Here is an 18,876-nt window from a genome sequence, read left to right on the forward strand (position 1 = left end):
AATCATCAGATTCAGAAATTGATACAGAAAACACTACCTCCATAAATATGATAGCAATCGAAAATGACTACGAACCTATTATATATGAACAACCTTTTTCATCACATATATACGAAAATCAATTAGAACTCCTTCGCAATTATTATATTGAACCCATCCATTCTACACAAACGGCACAAGAAACTAACGAAATTAACACTACAAATCAATCCAATGAAAATAATAAAACAAAATGCTTGAATACAAATCACATCTATCAAAATATACAAAAAGAACAACCCAAAGAAAAAATTTGGACAATACCATTTTTTTTAGAAAGTCCAAGAAGCAAAGAATTTCAACCACCAGATCTTGAAATTGATTTTTTAATTGATTCAGGAGCAGAATCAAACATAATAAACATTCCCACATGGAATGAGATAAAAACATTACACCCAAAACTAACACCTCTTGAAACCTCCAGTAAACTAGCAACAGCACAAAGATCAACATTGGTAAACTATAGAAAAATTCAATTATTTCTTCTCCCCACAAGAACAAAAGAACAAAATAAAATTTTAAATAAACCATTTAAACAAATATTCCATATCACTGATATTAAACACAATATCATTGGAATACCATTTATCTCCAAATATATACCAACAATCAACATTTTGAATAGTAAAATACTAATCAAAGATAAATACACAAAAACAAAAGACACATCCCTAACATTTTTTCAAAGATTAAATAAACAACCACCATTCTTTTCAAAATTTTATCCGATATATAATCAACAAAGAAAACACCTGAAACCACTATCAGGAAACATATATAATTTTTCAATAAAACAAGTTCACCAATATGATAAAAAACAAAACAAACAACAACTCTATATGTCAGAGTTTGAATTCAAACCTATCCATAAGTTTTTCAAAATCACAATCTCATCCATAAAATATTTGAAAAACTCGAATTCAGATATTATTTCTCTAGATGTATACAACAATACACTCTATCAAGTAACATTACCTTTAGGACTTTTAGGCTATTGCGAAACCAACACTACGATATCACCAATACATGAAAAAGCATACCGCGTAAATAATATACTCCAATTATTAGATATTTGTCAATCTACAATTCTTAATGAAGAATTATCCATAAATAATATAATAAGTAATGAAAAAAGAAATACAGATTATTTCACAAAAACTCCATATTTCAAACCTACATTCAACATAAGTAACTACACAGAGACTCAACAGAAGTTTTTAGCAATGTTTAACTTCCAACATTCACAGATAACACAAGACGAATTTGATAAATTAGCCAAACAGCTAATAAAATATTTATCAGTCTATGCAACATCTAAATTTGATGTTGGCAAAATCAGTTCATCACTACATCTCCCATTAAAACCTGACGCAGTTTTCAAAAAACAAAGAGCAAGTAAAGTACCAATTCATTTACACGAAAAAGTGAACAGATTACTTGATATTTTAGAACAATACAATATAATCTCACCGGTAAACAAAGAAGAACAACCAAAAGGTAACACATTTATCAACCCTGTTATCATCCTAGCAAAAGGAGAATCATTAAAAATAGTTCTAGACGCTAGATACCTTAATTCACTAATAGACGAATCAAAATGCAATTGGCCTATTGAACCAATACAAGTTATTTTAACAAAAATAAACGGAAAATACTTTACAACCGCAGATATGAATAGTGCATATAATCAAATGCCACTAGATGAACAATCGCGACGCTTAACACAATTTGTTATTGGAAATCAGCAATATGAATTCAATCGCCTATTCTATGGAATATCCATAGGACCAGCAGCATTTTCAGCTTTTATGAGCAAAATTTTTAGACCACTAATACTCAAGAAAAACGCAATCACTTATTTAGACGATGTTTTTATGCAATCACAGACAAAAGAAGAAATGTTTAAATTTTTAGAACATTATCACAAAATACTTCAGAACGAAAATCTGAAGGCCGCCCCCGATAAATCACACTTCTTTTTAACACGAGTTAAATTCTTAGGACATAATATAGAAAGAAAAACAATCACCCCATTAAAATCACGCATTGATGCTATTCAAAAACTCCAACCACCAACAAACAAAAAGAAAATCCAAGAATTCCTTGGAATGTTAAATTTTTTAAGTAAATATGTCTATAAAATGCAATTATACCTAAGACCATTTTATAATATACTTAGACAACAAAATAATTTTGAATGGAACACAGAACATCAAGCACGATTTGAAGAAATTAAAAAACTCCTAAATGAACAAATTTCGAATACAATTCCAGATCCAAATCAACCATTCTATGCAATGTGCGATGCTTCGAATTTTGGCATCGGCGCAGCATTATTACAATCACACAATGGCACAAACAAAATGAATCTTATATCAGCAAATTCTCGATTATTCACTCAAGCAGAGCTACGACTCTCAACTCTAATGAGAGAGTGTACAGCTATAATATATACACTAACAGAATATGAATTTCTGATACTTGGATCAAAACATCCAACAGTTCTTTTCACAGATCACAAACCAATCATTTTTTTCTTTACACAAAAATCTAATCCAAATCACCGAGTTTATAGATTTCAACTAATTCTAATGAAATTCCCAAACTTACATATAGTTTGGACAGCAGGAAAAAATCTTGCATTACCAGACACATTAAGTCGAAATACACCACCTGAATTACTTACACGTAAAACTACAGTTGAAGTACCCAAAAATATAAAATTCTACCTTGCAGAAAACGAAACATCACCCCGACTAGAATGCAAATATGCAGTAAAAACTGACGTTGAACAATCACAGATAAACAATCTACAACACTTCCCACTCTATTTAGATTGCCAAAATAATCACTACGAAGTTGATCTACTTGGAACATCAACTTTCAAACCAATTCCATACACACAATGGATAAAAAATAACACCCAACAAAAAAGAGTAAAACAACACTCGCATAAAAAAGACCTTTTTCCATTAATTGAAAAAGAAAACCTAACTGATAAAATAAATTTATCAGGACCACAAACAAACGATTCAAAATACACAATAAATCAAGTATTTGACCTCCATGACCCACTTGATACAATTCCCTTATCTAAATTAGAAATAGAAAACATTTTTCTCCCCCCAACAGATAAAATTACAATTAATACTTTCAAACAATATCAAAATCTTGACCCAGTAATTAGACAACTAAAATCATGGCACAAATATAAAACTAAACCCGTCAAGGCAGATACAACTATTTTAGGAAATAAAACACTCCTCCGATATTTTCGAAAATTCAATAATACAACAATTAACGAAAACACAGACCTTCTAGAATACAAATTAAATGAATCTACAGTTCCCTGTCTCCCTCTAAGTATGATTCTTATAGCTTTTAATATTTCACATACACAAAACATTAAAGGACACTCTGGATCAGAGAAAACATATTCAAATTTCATACAAAACTTTTATTTTCCAAATGCACCAATTTGGATAAAAGTACTATGCAATGATTGTATAGTATGTCAGCTAAATAAACCTTATCCAAAACAAAAACAAATAGCACAAAAATAAGATTTTAAAGGACAAAGTTTGTACTTTAACCACCGTATTTCATTTGATACAAAAGGACCAATTTCACCCTCATCCGAAGGAAACTCCTACATTATGGTAATTGTTGACGCGTTTACACATTATGTAGCACTTAACCCAGTACCACATTGTAACGCTTATTATGCCTACACAACACTATATGAACACTGGATAGCCAAATTCGGACTACCAGAAATTCTAGTTACAGATAACGGTAAAGAATTCATAAATAATGAAATTATCACACTATGTCATCTATATAACATCAAACACAAACCACGTACATCTCACGCACCTTGGACAAACGGCTTAGTCGAAGGTATGAACCGTTCACTACAAGAATATCTTAGATGTATCATCAATGGAAATGATACAAGATATACCGAATGGTCAGCAGATGTAAAACTATTTCCCTTAGCATATAACTCACAAATCACGACAACTCTAGGAATGTCACCATATGAAATGGTTTTTAATCAAAAGCCACGCAAACCGATTATGTTTACAGCAAACTCTCATAAAAATGCACAAAGTTATTGTCAACCGAATAAAGAATCAATTTGTTACAACTTACCTTTACATACACACGATGAAGATCATTTTCATCACCCACAAATTCTTAAATTAGCCTCCGGTACACACACCGAATGGATTTTAAACAGAGATAAAAAACACAATGAAATTTACCAAAAAGTAACAAAAAAGTTGTTACAAAGACAAAACATTAATGAACAAACAAATTCACGCTTTACACCAGCCTCCGATTTAAAAATTGGAACATTTGTTTTAATACCCAATTTTAACACTCAAAAAGGAATCTCTAAAAAACTACAACCCCTTCGTAAAGGACCATACCAAATAATTGCCAAACCCACTGATGTCACATATAAAATTACCGACTCAGACAAAAAACAAATTGTTCAACACCGAAACAACCTATTACCTTATTACCCAAAAGAGTACGCACTACGCGAACTAACTCAATTATATTCTTTCACAGGTTTAAAAGTTATTCAAAATTATCCACATACGGAAAATAAAACAAAGGAACAACATGACATTCACCTCGAAAACCAAAATAAAAAATCAACTACAACAAAAAACAATACAAAAAAGCTAGATCAAAATACACCACAAAAAGAAAGAAAAAATAGAAAAATGATAGAAAAAATAATACCACAAGAACAAATCGACAAATCAGAACATAGAGAGTCATCACGACTTAGAAATCAACCACGTAAAAACTATAAAACATTCATTCCACAATCTAAAATATTAAAGAAAGTCGAATTTCAAAAACAGCTTTAAATTTATATTTAATAATTTTTGCACCTCTGAAATATTTTGAACTTTCATTTTTCAAAATAACATGCTGACAAACACGCAACAATTCTAGTTCATAATTAGCCAATAGGATTCATCCAATCCGTCACCTTCTTTAACTCTAACACAGATCAACTAGACGAACGATATTAAACTCCAGGCATATCTATAACTATAACTTTGCGACCTCCAGGTCAAAAAAAAAGCAAACCATTCCAACTTGACAACTAAAATAAATATCACCATAATATCATAACCCTCCCTTATCTAATAAACCAAAGATCAAAAATATTTCCCCAACTCAGACCTCAAATACCCCCCAAACAAATATGTTAAATTACCCTAAAGTAAAAGAACGACCATTTTAATTAGCCTAAAGTATAAAAATCTCAAAAATACCCCAGATCATTTGACAAATGAAAATAAAGACAAAGAAGACCTCCCGATCACCATAAAATTTGCCCCCAACAATTTTTCACAAAACTCAACCCACTTGTCAAAAAACCAATAAATAATCCGACCACACTTGAAAATTGCCTCAAACAACAAAAAATATTCGATCGAGAAGCCATTTCTTAAATGCTCTTCTCTCGACCAGTTACCATAATTCTAAACATTCTCGCAAACTTTTTCACAATATTTAAACCTTTCATCATATTTCTTTTTGATACCTTTGAATCTTTTATAATAATCTTAATCATTTTTTGCAATATTTTTTTAATTTTCTATTCCATATTTGAACTATACCTCCAGCTTTCAAAAGCTATTGACTATATCCACAGGTACGATTCACAAAACTTATCTAAATGATACGAACCATTTTTAGTAAAACAGATATTTTTTTACTATTTGTAATTTTTATAACATTTCTATCATCCCTCATCTTGACAATATGCAAATGTACCAAATTTAATCAATGATCCAATAGATACTTCTACGGATACAACAACATCCTCATCACTACCAGAAACATTATCACTACCATCAACACCATCAATAAGCCAGATTTCACCACCACCTTTTAACTTAAATTTCCCAAATAACCTCGACGCTAGATATCGAGAACAATCATCAACAAATAATCCTTTAAGACTAGACTGGAATACATTCACAGCACCCCCACCATTATTTGGACAACACCTAGAAAGTAACCGACTCCACAATTGGGCACTAAAAAGACTACAATATGGACACGACATTCACGAAGACATTCGTGCTCATAACATCCAAATACTCCAACAGAATAGTCTACAATTAAAATTTGAAATCACGGTTAAATTAAACAAAATTACTCAACATCCCTATCCATTAAATCCACCAAATATAACAGCTCAATCCCTACCACCACCATTTATAATAACTGAAGTAATATACAAATACGACAGATATACCAAAAAGACAATTGGTTACATCACATTTTATAACCCATACTCAGGATTGTCATACACATGTATATTCTAAAAATTTTAATTTTTCTCCAATTCCTTTTTCTAATAACCTCAAATGAAAACATAAACCCTTCCCCCCGCACAGGACCCCAAGATTTATTAGTAACACATTACGATTGTGACGAAAACGAACAAAAAACATTACACAAATATGCAATAAATCAAGTATCACAATGCGAAACAGAACCACAAGCTATAGAAACAACAAATGTAATAGCGACACTTTATTCAAAAGCCCGAGCAACAACAGTTAAAGGATATAAATTCACAGCGACATTTTCCGAAAAGAAAGTACATTGTTCACAAGTCTCAAATGGAAATAAAAACCGACTTGACCACGAATCATTCTACCAAAGTAATATCGAACGACTTCTACAGCTCAATCCCGAAGATTGTAAAAACGAGTTACTAAGACTCAATATCACAAGAAATAAAAACACTGATAGAAAATTAGTATATTTCCAAGTTTTTGCAGATTCTGTACATCAAGCAGAACTTGAAAGATATCAAGGACATATAAAATTAGATGAAAAATACCCATACAACGGCGCACACGGAAGATTAACTTATGATATACACGATAAACACTGGATACCACACATTTGTATAAATGACCCATCAAACTGCAAAGCAGACACAAAAAATAAAGGATATCAAGAAATCATGTTTTTTGATTGGAAAATACAACCCGAAAAAATACAACTCACACGCGATTTATCAGACAACACAATGATCTATCAAGGAATTAGATTACCTTGTAAAAACGACCAAGGCTATTGTGACCCTACAACACGAACACAAGCAACAATTGTTTGGTTCCCTGAAGACACATGTACAACATTTCAAGTAGCAAAAATACACGCTCGTATGATAAAATTTCACGAAAAAAATTTCATACAATCAATTCCATATGAACAAGTCCATCCATCACGAAGACAAAGTTCTAATTTTAGAAACACACACAATATAGAAAATAAATTGACACGTTTTCAAATATATCAAGAAACAGAACTTGCATGTAAATACAGAAATCCACTTCACAAAACACAATACTCCGAGATATTAGTTGAATATGAAAAAGGATTCGACATGACCACTGGAAAAGTAAAAATTGACCCATACGCCACAAGTCACCCTATAAACGAAGGAACATCATATATACCAGTTGATTTTCAAAAAAGTAAAAATCAACCTGGTGGACATCTAAAGCCCCATGACACTAGAAGCACACGTTTACAAGAATTATCACTAATGAATAATACATATTTCGGTAACATACACTATGATATTCACCTAGATATGAAATTAGACTACACAATTAGCCGAATTTTTCAAGAAATGTCACTATCTGAATTAGAAACACTTCACCAGCTATGCGAATTAGAAAGGACACAAATCCTACAATCACTTGCACTAGCAGTATTAAAAATACCCTACGCAGGATATTTACTATCAGGAAATAGATCAAATTTTTTAGATTATGAAGGAAACATTTTATGGTTTTATACCTGTACCAAAAAAAGTATCACCACTATATGTTTTTGAAGATAAACGATGCTATAAAAGAATCCCTATCTTTTATAAGAATAAGGTACACTTCGTTGACACACTTTCAAGACGAACCTATTTCTGGGATACCGCAGTCCCATGTGGATCAGAAAATAGCCACAATGTAGTTCAACTGAACCCTGATGAAGATAAATATTATCTTCTACTCCATATCCCACATTAATGCAATCACTCAAAAAATTTTCACCTGAAAGCATTAGAGCTATTGTTCGAAACCCAAATATTGACTTACATTCAATTGGAATATATTCAAAATCCGATATACAACATCACATTAGAACACAACAATTCCAAGAATTATTAACACAAATGGACACGATACAAAGACAATCAATTGACCAAAACTTACGCAAACTTGCCGAAACAGCAGGATTTGCAGATATTTATACACAAGACTATAGCGGATATTTTAAAGACATTAAAGACTATATATATCTAAACGCTGAAAAATACCGACCAAAAGATATTTCACCTATAAATATTTTTAGCTTTGTTACACTAAAAAATGAAATTCTCGATTTTCTAGGATGGCCCTACTACATCTTAGAAAAATTGACTATTTTATACGCAATGTTTAACTTTATAGGATTTCTTTTTTCGCTTTTAAAATGAATCTATAATACATGCGCTATACACACACAAGTAAATAGACAAGCAAGTGTAGCACGCATACTATTTGCAGGATTTTTTGGAAATTTTTCATCATCAATAAACAAAATTCTTTTAGATGCACAAATAAAGGAATACAACACAAAAATAGAAACAAGACAGAACACATACGACGAAGAACATAACAATGTAGACATTACGCCTACAGCACCACAGTTACCACCACTACCACATAACCATCCATTATCACTAGTCCCACGAAATTTTCGAAATTTAGCAATAACAAATAATCCAAATTTTAGACCAACTATATCACAAAGTCTCATTCAACATATAATGACACACCATTCACTAGATGAAAATACATATGAACAAATCATAGAACAACCCCATACCACCGCTTTTCAGTCTCAAAATAATAATTTTTTTAGCAAACGATGAGCCGACAACTTGGATCCCTACACCGCTCAAATTCACACCCAACCAACCTCAACACTCCAATTACAATAATTCCACTTTTTGCTTTCCCACCACCCGATTTCCCAACCAATAATATAACATCAGGCATGAATTCAGACACTAATTCACACATCTCAGTTTTATACTCCATCTCACAACTCAATAACCCAGATATTGAAACCCCTGACGAATTTGCCGACTCTGAACCATCTCCATCCAATAATTCTCAAACCAATCCCTCAGTTTTTTCAAAACCCCCTTTTCAACCAATCCCACCAAATAACCCACTCCCATCCCTTTCTACACCATCCTATGCTTCACAAGTTACCCCAACCTACTCCTCATTTCATTCAGACCGATCATCCAATTCTCCAGATACTCCCCAAATCTCCCAGGAACTAGATAATTTTATCACCCTACAACAACAACCCTTCCACCTTGACACCTCAACTATAAACCAGATTTCATCAACCATAGGATCATCAAATCCACCTACCCCTACACCCTCTTCAGCTTATACCGCATCACTAGCACCATCATCCACATCCACCGAATCATCAATTAGCACTAATAGAGCTTACCGCACTTTCAAAAGAAAGTTCCCAAACCATCCATTTCCAACAAAACCAGGAACAGCCCGTGAATATATTAATCATCCAAATCACACTAACACGAAAGAATTTTTAGCAATCACCTTACCTTCATTTCCACAATATACTTTGAACACCCCTACAGATACTAACGATACACGTAGCTTTGTAGATGAACAAGTTTTAATGCCTACACTTCATTGGACAGCATATTATCATTTTACTAACCCCCTTTGCCTACCTTTATCTAATACTCACATCGATATAGAACGAAATCAAGATATGCTATATCGACTCACTACACCACTAACACATAGACAATTTACTTACATCGGATATAAAAAATCACTGCACCCCGAGCTAACGAATATACGCTAGAATATTACGATCATAACATCATCCGAACTAACCAAGACCAATTTTTAGATGATGATCGCTTCGCTAACCCACAAATCACAGAAAAATTTTTCATCAAAACACCATATGTTTTTACACTCAATATATTTGATCGCAAATTCGACCACATCATTTCTGAAGCACTAACCGACACACAAGCTTACGAAAGTTTTAAAGAAAGATTTCAATTATTTTCACTAACCTTTCATTTCCTTGCACCACATGAACGAGATTTGCACTGCTCACATGACATTATGTTACGCACTAAACAAACCCACACATATACATATTACCGCTTTATACAAAATCACTTTGACCTACACACTCCATCAAGACAACCACACCATCGTTTTCAATTTATTAACTCTAAATACACATCACCATTTTTTCTTAACTTCTGATATTGCATCAAAGATACTAACCTTCACGGTATTCTTCGCAATTATGATCCCATAACCCAAATGTATATTTTTTGTCCCATCACAAAGACCTTCAACGCAGAAGAATCCAGACCCTTCCTTATCCCACATGAATTTGTTCAACCTATAGAAATCCCCATATTAGAATTCATCCACAACACTAAATATAACCACAAATTATATAACCTCATCCAAAACACACCTTATGATTTTGCAGTTGGCACTGAAGAACTAAAAACCATTAAAGCACTTCAATTGCTTTGGCCACTGCTTCAAACTAAAAACATCATTCGCATACTAGCAAAGTTACTAACAAATTCCGACATAATCCACGACATCTTCCCCACGGTTTTTTCCCCAACGACTAACAGGTAAGTATAATTTATACATATACTAATAAATTTAAAAATAAAACACTAACCATTCTTTATCCATGTTTTATTTAGATTTTTAGTCTTCATCTCACGATCATCTGCAAAATACACAAAAAAAAAATAAAAAATAGAAAACTTCCTCAAATTGTTCCGAACTCTAATAATCTTTTGCACCAGCTAAATTAAATAAAATTCATACAAATGTAATAAATTAATTTATAAATTATTTCCCTAAAAGCAGTAATTCTAATACTGATGAAAATTTGTAACTTAATTTTTCCCCAAAACAAACAATAAAATTGAAATTCTATGTAGTAAATTAATAAAACGCAAATGCAGTACTAACCTTTTGATATTTTCATTCACTCGCACAAGAATTCTATCCAAACTCGCACAGCTCGCCCACGAAGAATTGTTTAAATAATGAATTTCAGTTTCAAGCTTTCACACTCAATAACTCTAACACACGATAACAACTTTCAAACTTTCCTTTAACCCGGTTGGAAAGCAATTATATACTAAACAAAACTAACCAATGCAGCTTACTAAACACCACAACACATAGAATAACAGCATGACTAAGAAAAGGAAACCAACGGTACCCAAACCGGATTAACCCAGTTTAAAACTGGATAATTTATTCTTTTGAAGACTATTATAAAGTCTAAGAAAGAAATAATAAAACACAAAAAAGTCGAAAGACAAACCCATACCAAAAACAATTTGATTTTTGAAAAAAGGACACAACCAACGAAACATAAGAAAAACCACAATAAACCCAACATAAAACGTTATCACATAACAGGACCTCTCACAGAAACCGCACGAAATCATACTCCCACTCCTGGCCTAACCCACCAGAGAGGACGTCCTGAGCATGCTCTATAGCCGGCCTAACCCACCGCGCTACATCCACGCTTTGTGACCACACTCCTATTTTTAATAAGAGGTACTCAAGGGTGAGTAACTCTTCAAAATAACCGAACTAAAACAAAAAGCTTTTGTGAAAACAACTAACCAAAATCATAATTAAAACACCAAACTAATAAAAATTTTATAAAATGTAAATTATATCTTGCAGTATATAGATCAGCATACAACACCAAAGACGAACATCCAAAGACAAAATGACCCCACTACACTCGAAAAAGAATGGCCAACCACAATCAATATGCCGCCCACAATCACAACTCAAAGGATTTAGAGTACGACTTGACTTCGCAGAAAAGGACTTCATTGAACTAGAACAATGACCACCTCGATGTTCAAGTATACGTACAGATCCGAGTAACCAGGCATCCCCTCCACGCACAATCTCCACGCCATTCCCAGACAAGGTCAAACACAAAGAAGTTCTCTACATGAAACGAAAAAACCTGTCATAGCCAACCATTCTGAAATCAGATTTGAGTTTGTTGTGAAAACCCAGTCGTTGTCATGAGAAGACACAACGATTGAATCTGGAACTTCTCTAACAAGAGAACCCAGACGAAATATGATGTTCGCCAAGTACCAACGTCCATCATCCATCTTTTGAATTGCAGAAAGACTATTCTAAAAAACTCTGTAAAACCCGGATGGGTGGAACCTGATCTAAACTACATTTTATGATTGGATAAATTAGATATTTTACCACTGTAAAGTATTTAAAATTAACCAATCATGATCCATCTAACTAACAACCCACTTATTTGTAAGTGCTGGAATTACTTGTAATTTCAGCACCAGAGAGATTTGAATTTAACTTAGAAATTAGTTGACTCTCCAAGAAGACTTCAGCAGCCGCAATAAACCAGTATACCCTAGATCTATTGAGCCTAGCAGAGACTAGTTAAACACCCTGAGACTAGATAGTATAAGAGTAAGATTAGGATCGGTATTAGACTAAGAAGTTGCACGAATCTATCCGGCCGAAAATAAGATAGCGTGACGAGCAGACGGTGTACCCTATCCGAAATTACTCTATGAGTTAACCACCTCGGTTATAACTCACCATTTCGACCAAATTTTTGAAAAAACAGGCCAAAAAGACGTTTTTAGGCAATTTTTGGAAAATTTTTACCAAAAAATTGCCTTTTTTTTGGCGCGCGCTCCCTCTTCAAAATTAGTAAATATTGGCGCCAAAGGCGCCTTGAGGAAAACTTTAGGACCGATCACCAAAAATGTATATCTCAAAATAGTACAAAGGGGGGACCCTTTGGGTCGGCAGGGGTCAAATCCCTGAAAGAGGGCGTCCGATACCCCCGTCCCTAAATCCGCTGGTGCTTGCAGTTGCTGTTAGATTTTTCTTAACATCATTTTTCAGCTAAACATAAAGGACAACTTACAAACTGGTGTCCAAATCCATCGTCCACGTTCCGCCCCTGGTTGCCAACCGGACCTCCGAACCCCCCATCCTGCTGGTCCAACCACAATCCCTTCTGCTGCACTTTACCTCCTGGGCGTGCCAAAAGTGCATCAGAATTACCGGGTCGACCCCTTGGCAACGTCGAATATATACCAGCTCCACGCCACGCTTTGCTACCAGGGTTCCCGTATTGTATCGGGTCATCATTTTGACTAACTTGGATTCGACTCCGGTTCAGATCTTGATTGTAAGACGCGCTTAAATTATTACGTAACTGGTTGCTCATTTGACCTTGAGTTCCTCCCCACTGATCATGTTGTGATGACGTCATAATCAAAGATGACCCTTGTTGACCTTGAACTTGACCTTTGATAAACTGCATGTTGTGAAAGTCGTATTCTTTTTTAACTCGTTGGTTATTTGGGCCGTTTGAGGAATAGACACTCATTTGAGCAGTTCGATCTGCTTTTGACATGATCGATTTAGCTTGCGCCTGAGGACACACTAGTATGTCAACGTCGCCAGTTGTTTTCGACTGAATTATATTTTGAACTTCCTCATAAGTTTTGCCCACTAAAGAGTTCCCGTTCCACTCAATAACAACGTCACCTTCTTGCAATTGTGGGTTCAAAATTTCCGCAACTTTTCCCGGGAAAATTTTCTGGATCATTGCCACTTTGGTGTTACTGGTTTCTGGTATAATTTTACCCCCGACTATGCTCAAACCTAATCCGTTGCTTCGCCCACTTCGGTCTTTTGGGTCTTGGCTCAGCCTGAAGGATTTCAAAGGTAGTTGGGAGAAATTGATCGAGCCCGGATCACGCGTCGGAAACTCTTGCATCACAAGTCCACGGTTGCTTATCACATTTTGACCATCTTGTCTAAAATGGTCTACTTGTCGCTTGAAATGACCGTCGTTCAAATCTTCGATCGATAGCTGACTTGGTTTTATAAGCGCTCTTTCCAAGAAATCCGGGGGTTGGCTGGGACGCGATAGATCAGTCATACTTCGGACTGCTTTTTCTTGGCCCCCTAAGTTGAAAAAATTATCACCCAGGGAGGTAAATTGGGGGTCATTATTCCCCCCAAAATGACCTGTTAACCTTTGGCCGGATCTAGCTCCACTTAAAACTTGGTTGTCGTAGAATTGTGGGTGGTTCGAGTATTCGTTAACTGCGGCTCGGGACAGTGTTGCGTATGGGTTATTGTTCATAGAATTTATCAAGCTTTGTTGCTGTTGCTGTTGTTGACTTGAACTTTGTTGTCCCTGTTGTTGATTCTGTTCTAAGGGTCTTATGATCCCACCCGAGTTCGGGTTCAAGTTTGATTTGTTGTGGGGAAGCGACAGGGTCTTTGAGTTGTAACTGTGTCCAAAATCTGGCGTTTCTTTTTTGCCCAAACTGAATGCCTGCTGTTGATGTTGCTGTAAAGGCGTCAAAGCTAAATTGGGTTGGGCGCCCGTTTTCGGCAAAGCGCCAGTTCCGTCGAAAATGCCACCTTGATTCACCCCTAAGAACGGCTGATTAGTCATTACAGGGGGTTGCAAAATAATAGCCTGGGGATCTTGAACTTGCATTTGTCCAGGAGCTGTTATAGCACTTTGGACTGGATTTTGGGTCTGAAATTGCTGTTGGTTTGTTTGGTGCTGCAGCAATTGTAATTGCTGCTGCGTTTGGGCAATTTGTTGTTGTTGTTGAAAAATTTGGGCTTGCATGTGCTGAGTTTGAGCCGACTGTTGGATTATAGGTTCAATTGTGCTTTGTAGTTGATTAAAAGCTGATGAATATGTCGGGCTAGTTACCAAAGTCGTCATTTGGTTAGGGGAACTTATAACCGAACCCGAATCGTTAATTTCTTCAACTATCACGCTTGGTAGGGCATTTAAATCTCGAACTGGGTAGGGGTCGTACAAACTTGCCATGTTATTGTTCGTAATGAACAAATTAGGATCCACCAGATTTGATTGGTTATAATCCATGCCATTCGATGGCCCATTATTGTTGGTCGAAAAAGTCTGAGCCAGCCTATTGGCGCTGAGATTACGTAACAACGTCGATGATTGGTCAAGTTGCTGCCAACGCTGATCAATCGACTTTTTCAGCTCGTTTATCGAGGCGTTTCCAGTTAGACCTAGGGTTGCAGGGGAAGGTTGAGGGGGGTTCGGGGGTCCGACTAAACCCGTATTAGCATCGACAGCAGACCTGTACAGTTCAACCCTATAGAGGTCGTCAAGTTGTTGCTGCAACGAAGCTATCAGCTCAAGTTTGGAGTCCCGTTTTATAGTAGCCGGGTCTTGAGGTGTCAGGTTTCGAAGCCCGTAAGGATCGTTTTCATAAATCGGTTGCATTCTTGCCAAACTTTGCTCGTTTTGGTTTAGTAGCAGCGCTCTGTTGTACAAATTGTTCGCATCCTGATTCGAGTTCGGAATGTATAGTCCTGGAACGAAGCCGTTCGTTTCGGCCATCCGGTTTCTTCGCATTGCGTCGAACTCCGCGTCCGCATTCCGTCCACCCATCGTGTAGTTTTGTCCAGGCGACAACATGTATCTATCTCGCGTCGACAAGTAAGTCGCAGTAGTACTCGGATCAATGAAAAGTCGAGTGGTTGTCGGAACATTCAGTGCCGCGTTCGAATGAAACAGCCGATCGCCGAGACCCGCGGGTAGAATCAAGTCGCCGACTGCAGCCGGAGCGTAAGTGGGAAGTTGAGTCATGGGTGCTGTGGGTAGAATTAAAGTGGGAGGTGTAGGGGGAATCATTGAAACTCCGGTCGCGAATCCTGGCGTCACAATGACTTGATCGGGTTGTCCCTGATGGCCTTGGAACCTCATAGTGCCATCCAGAGACGGAACAGGCGACGGTGCCACCATTTGGTGCGACTGCGGAACGACTGCCGGACTCAACCTCTGGTTCATCATTTTGGGTTTTACAGCCTGCGAGGCAACCCATACTAGACCTCGACCTTTTGGGTAGGCATATTTCTCTAAATCAGTTGTTTTTTGAGTCGTGATGCTCGTCAGAGCTCGCCGTGCTTCCGTGAGTTGCCGACGCTGTAAGTCATCAACCAGAAACTTCATTTCTTGATGAACTTTCTTCTTCTGTTGGTTCACAATTGGGTTTGGCTCTTCTATATGAACGGTTAAATCCATCACATTCGGCGACCAGTTTCGACCGTTTTTTAATCCCCGAGATCCAACCGGAAGTGTCAAATGGGATCCCGAGGATGTTTGCAACCCGGAGACATTCCTCTGGAAACTCGGGTCTGGGCTTCGTCTGGGAGATCCGAGTCTAGTTTGGGTTCTGATTTCTTTCGATCCCGGCCCAGAAACCCCCGATGTGATTCCGGAATGGAACTCGAAGTTCTCGCGCTTGCAGTTCTCGAGGTATCCAATTTTGCTCTTGAGTTGCCGCATAAGATCGTCGTCAACTTCTTGTGAAGAATCGAGATGTGAACTTCTTGAGTAGGATGATTCGCTCTGCAAACAGAAAAAGTGCCTGTTTTGGATTAATTTAACATCCTCCCCTAACGAGACCAAGTTAATATCTTCCTTCACAGCATTGAAATTGGGATGAAACGGCTCAACGCTGCGGGTAAAATGATCGATCTGATTGCTGGAAATTAGAGGTCTGAGCCAAGTTAACATAACAAAATCCGCAGCATCCTAGGGGGAATAAGTTTTGGTCCCATGATTTTTATGTTGATATGTTCACATGGCTTGCACTGTTAGGGTTTAATTCTTTTATTTTCTGGGGTCTTTTTCGTTATACCCCCCTTCTAAATGTTAAAAAATGATGTTATTTCTTACAAAATTGGACTAACTTTACCAAAAATGCAGGGCTGATATCCCGAGCGTAATATCATGCTAGAAAATGGCAAAAAGTGCGGGATCTACTTAACAATTGCCCAAGAAGGGGTGGCAATTGTTAAGAAGGTTAAGTTGGCGAATTTTTGACCAATTACGTTGCAGCAAATTTCAATTTTTAAATACAGCAATATAATATTTTTTAGTAGATACCAATGGGAGGGCGATTGCTAAATAGATCCAAAGTGCGAATTTAGCGACAATGAAAAACGCAGTTGGCAACCTTTAATGAAAATTAAGCAAAAACTGGCCAAAATTGGGACCAAGTAAACAATCTCTCCCCTAAAATTAAATGGCAATTCAAGACGTAAGGCCCAGGGGCGGATTTATGGGGGGGGGGGACGGACGTTTTTTTTCTCAGGGATTCGACCCCCTGCCGACCCAAAGGGTCCCCCTTTGTACTATTTTGAGATATCCATTTTTGGTGATGGACCCCAAAAATTTTCTAAAGGCGCCTTTGGCGCCAATATATTCTAGTTTTGAGGGGGGAGCGCGCGCCCAAAAAACGCAATTTTTTGGTCAAAATTTTCCAAAAAGTGCCTAAAAACGCCTTTTTCGGCCTATTGTTTCAAAAACTTGCCTGCGGCGCACAAATTTTGGTCAATTTGGGAAACAGTGCTTTGGGAGAGCTCGAAAAATCAATTTGGTTGACCTAAAAAAAAGGTCGAGACAAAATTTTCAAAAATTTTTTTGAAAATCCGAACCCCCCCCCTTCGAGAAAATCCTAGATCCGCCCCTGGTAAGGCCAGCATGTACTATGATCTGATTGGCTGAAAATATTACGGATCTTGTTAACTACCCCCCCCCCCCCCCATATAATAGTTAACAAGATACAAAATTTGTAAATGCTCAACTGTTCAATTCTTTCTTTATAGGTGGGGGGATATGGATATTCGTTACAATATACTATAGTAGTAGTAGTAATTTAAATCCATATAACTAAGACTTGATTCCATATGCGTGGAGTCACATTAAATAAAATTACTAGGACAAATGAAACAATAGGGGGGGGGGGGGGGGGGGGGGTGGTAGTTAACAAGATCCAACATTTTACTTTCAACCTAAGGACGTACAACACCCCCCCCCCCCCCTAAATCGGTTTAGGTGGGAGATAGTTGACTCGGTCCGGCAGTAGCAGAGAAGTCTATCTGCTCGCTGCTTAAAATTATTATTTGGTCTTCAGAAGTTTAGTGATGATAAATGTTTCATGACATCGATTAAGCCCCTCCGACGTCCAGAGAGGCTTTTCAAAAATCAGACTTTATGTTCGACTATGTTCGACTTTTCGACCGTGTGGACATGTTGCGACCGTACTCGACCGAAACTGCTACTTCACAATTAGATATTTTTATTTCCACAGTAACTAACTACACGAAGTTATTTTACATAATATTAATCTTTGTAATCGTACCTCATCCTATTAGATCCAACATTCTGAAGTTTTTTGACTTTGAAAGACTGCGCAGCCATAAAAATTGTGTATTCTTCCGTATTCAATACGCGGTCTGAAATGACTACATTATATATCACTAGGAGAACCTGCTATGCGTTTCAATAGCATGTATGAAATATTCAATTCATATACCAACAGCTAGAATACCTGTTTTCTCATGCTCTTAGTGTGAAATATGTAGAAACGCTCTGTTAGCAGAAATCTTCCAAAATATTACAGCATCTGATTGAAACATCTTCTAAATTGTGTTTTGAATGAATGGCTTTTCAATTTTGACTACCACTTTTATGTAAATGATAGTTGGCTCCCTGAAATATTGTTTAGCTATATTTTACATGCTTACTTCTGCTTTGTTTTCTGGCTTTTTTAATTCGTAAGCTTTCGTAGGACTCATTTTCCATACTTGA

General features: G+C 36.4%; 1 protein-coding gene across 1 annotated transcript in view; it reads right to left on the bottom strand.

Moving 5' to 3' along the window:
* Positions 1-18,876, bottom strand: part of LOC134855589 (uncharacterized) — a 58,778-nt gene that overhangs the window by 16,739 nt on the left and 23,163 nt on the right. Inside the window, exon 7 of the mRNA XM_063872126.1 lies at positions 13,135-16,629. Coding sequence (XP_063728196.1) covers positions 13,135-16,629 — 3,495 coding nt within the window. The remainder of the gene's footprint in view (positions 1-13,134; positions 16,630-18,876) is intronic.

Source organism: Symsagittifera roscoffensis, chromosome 10 (assembly GCF_963678635.1).
Source record: "Symsagittifera roscoffensis chromosome 10, txSymRosc1.1, whole genome shotgun sequence".
NCBI lineage: Eukaryota > Metazoa > Xenacoelomorpha > Acoela > Convolutidae > Symsagittifera > Symsagittifera roscoffensis.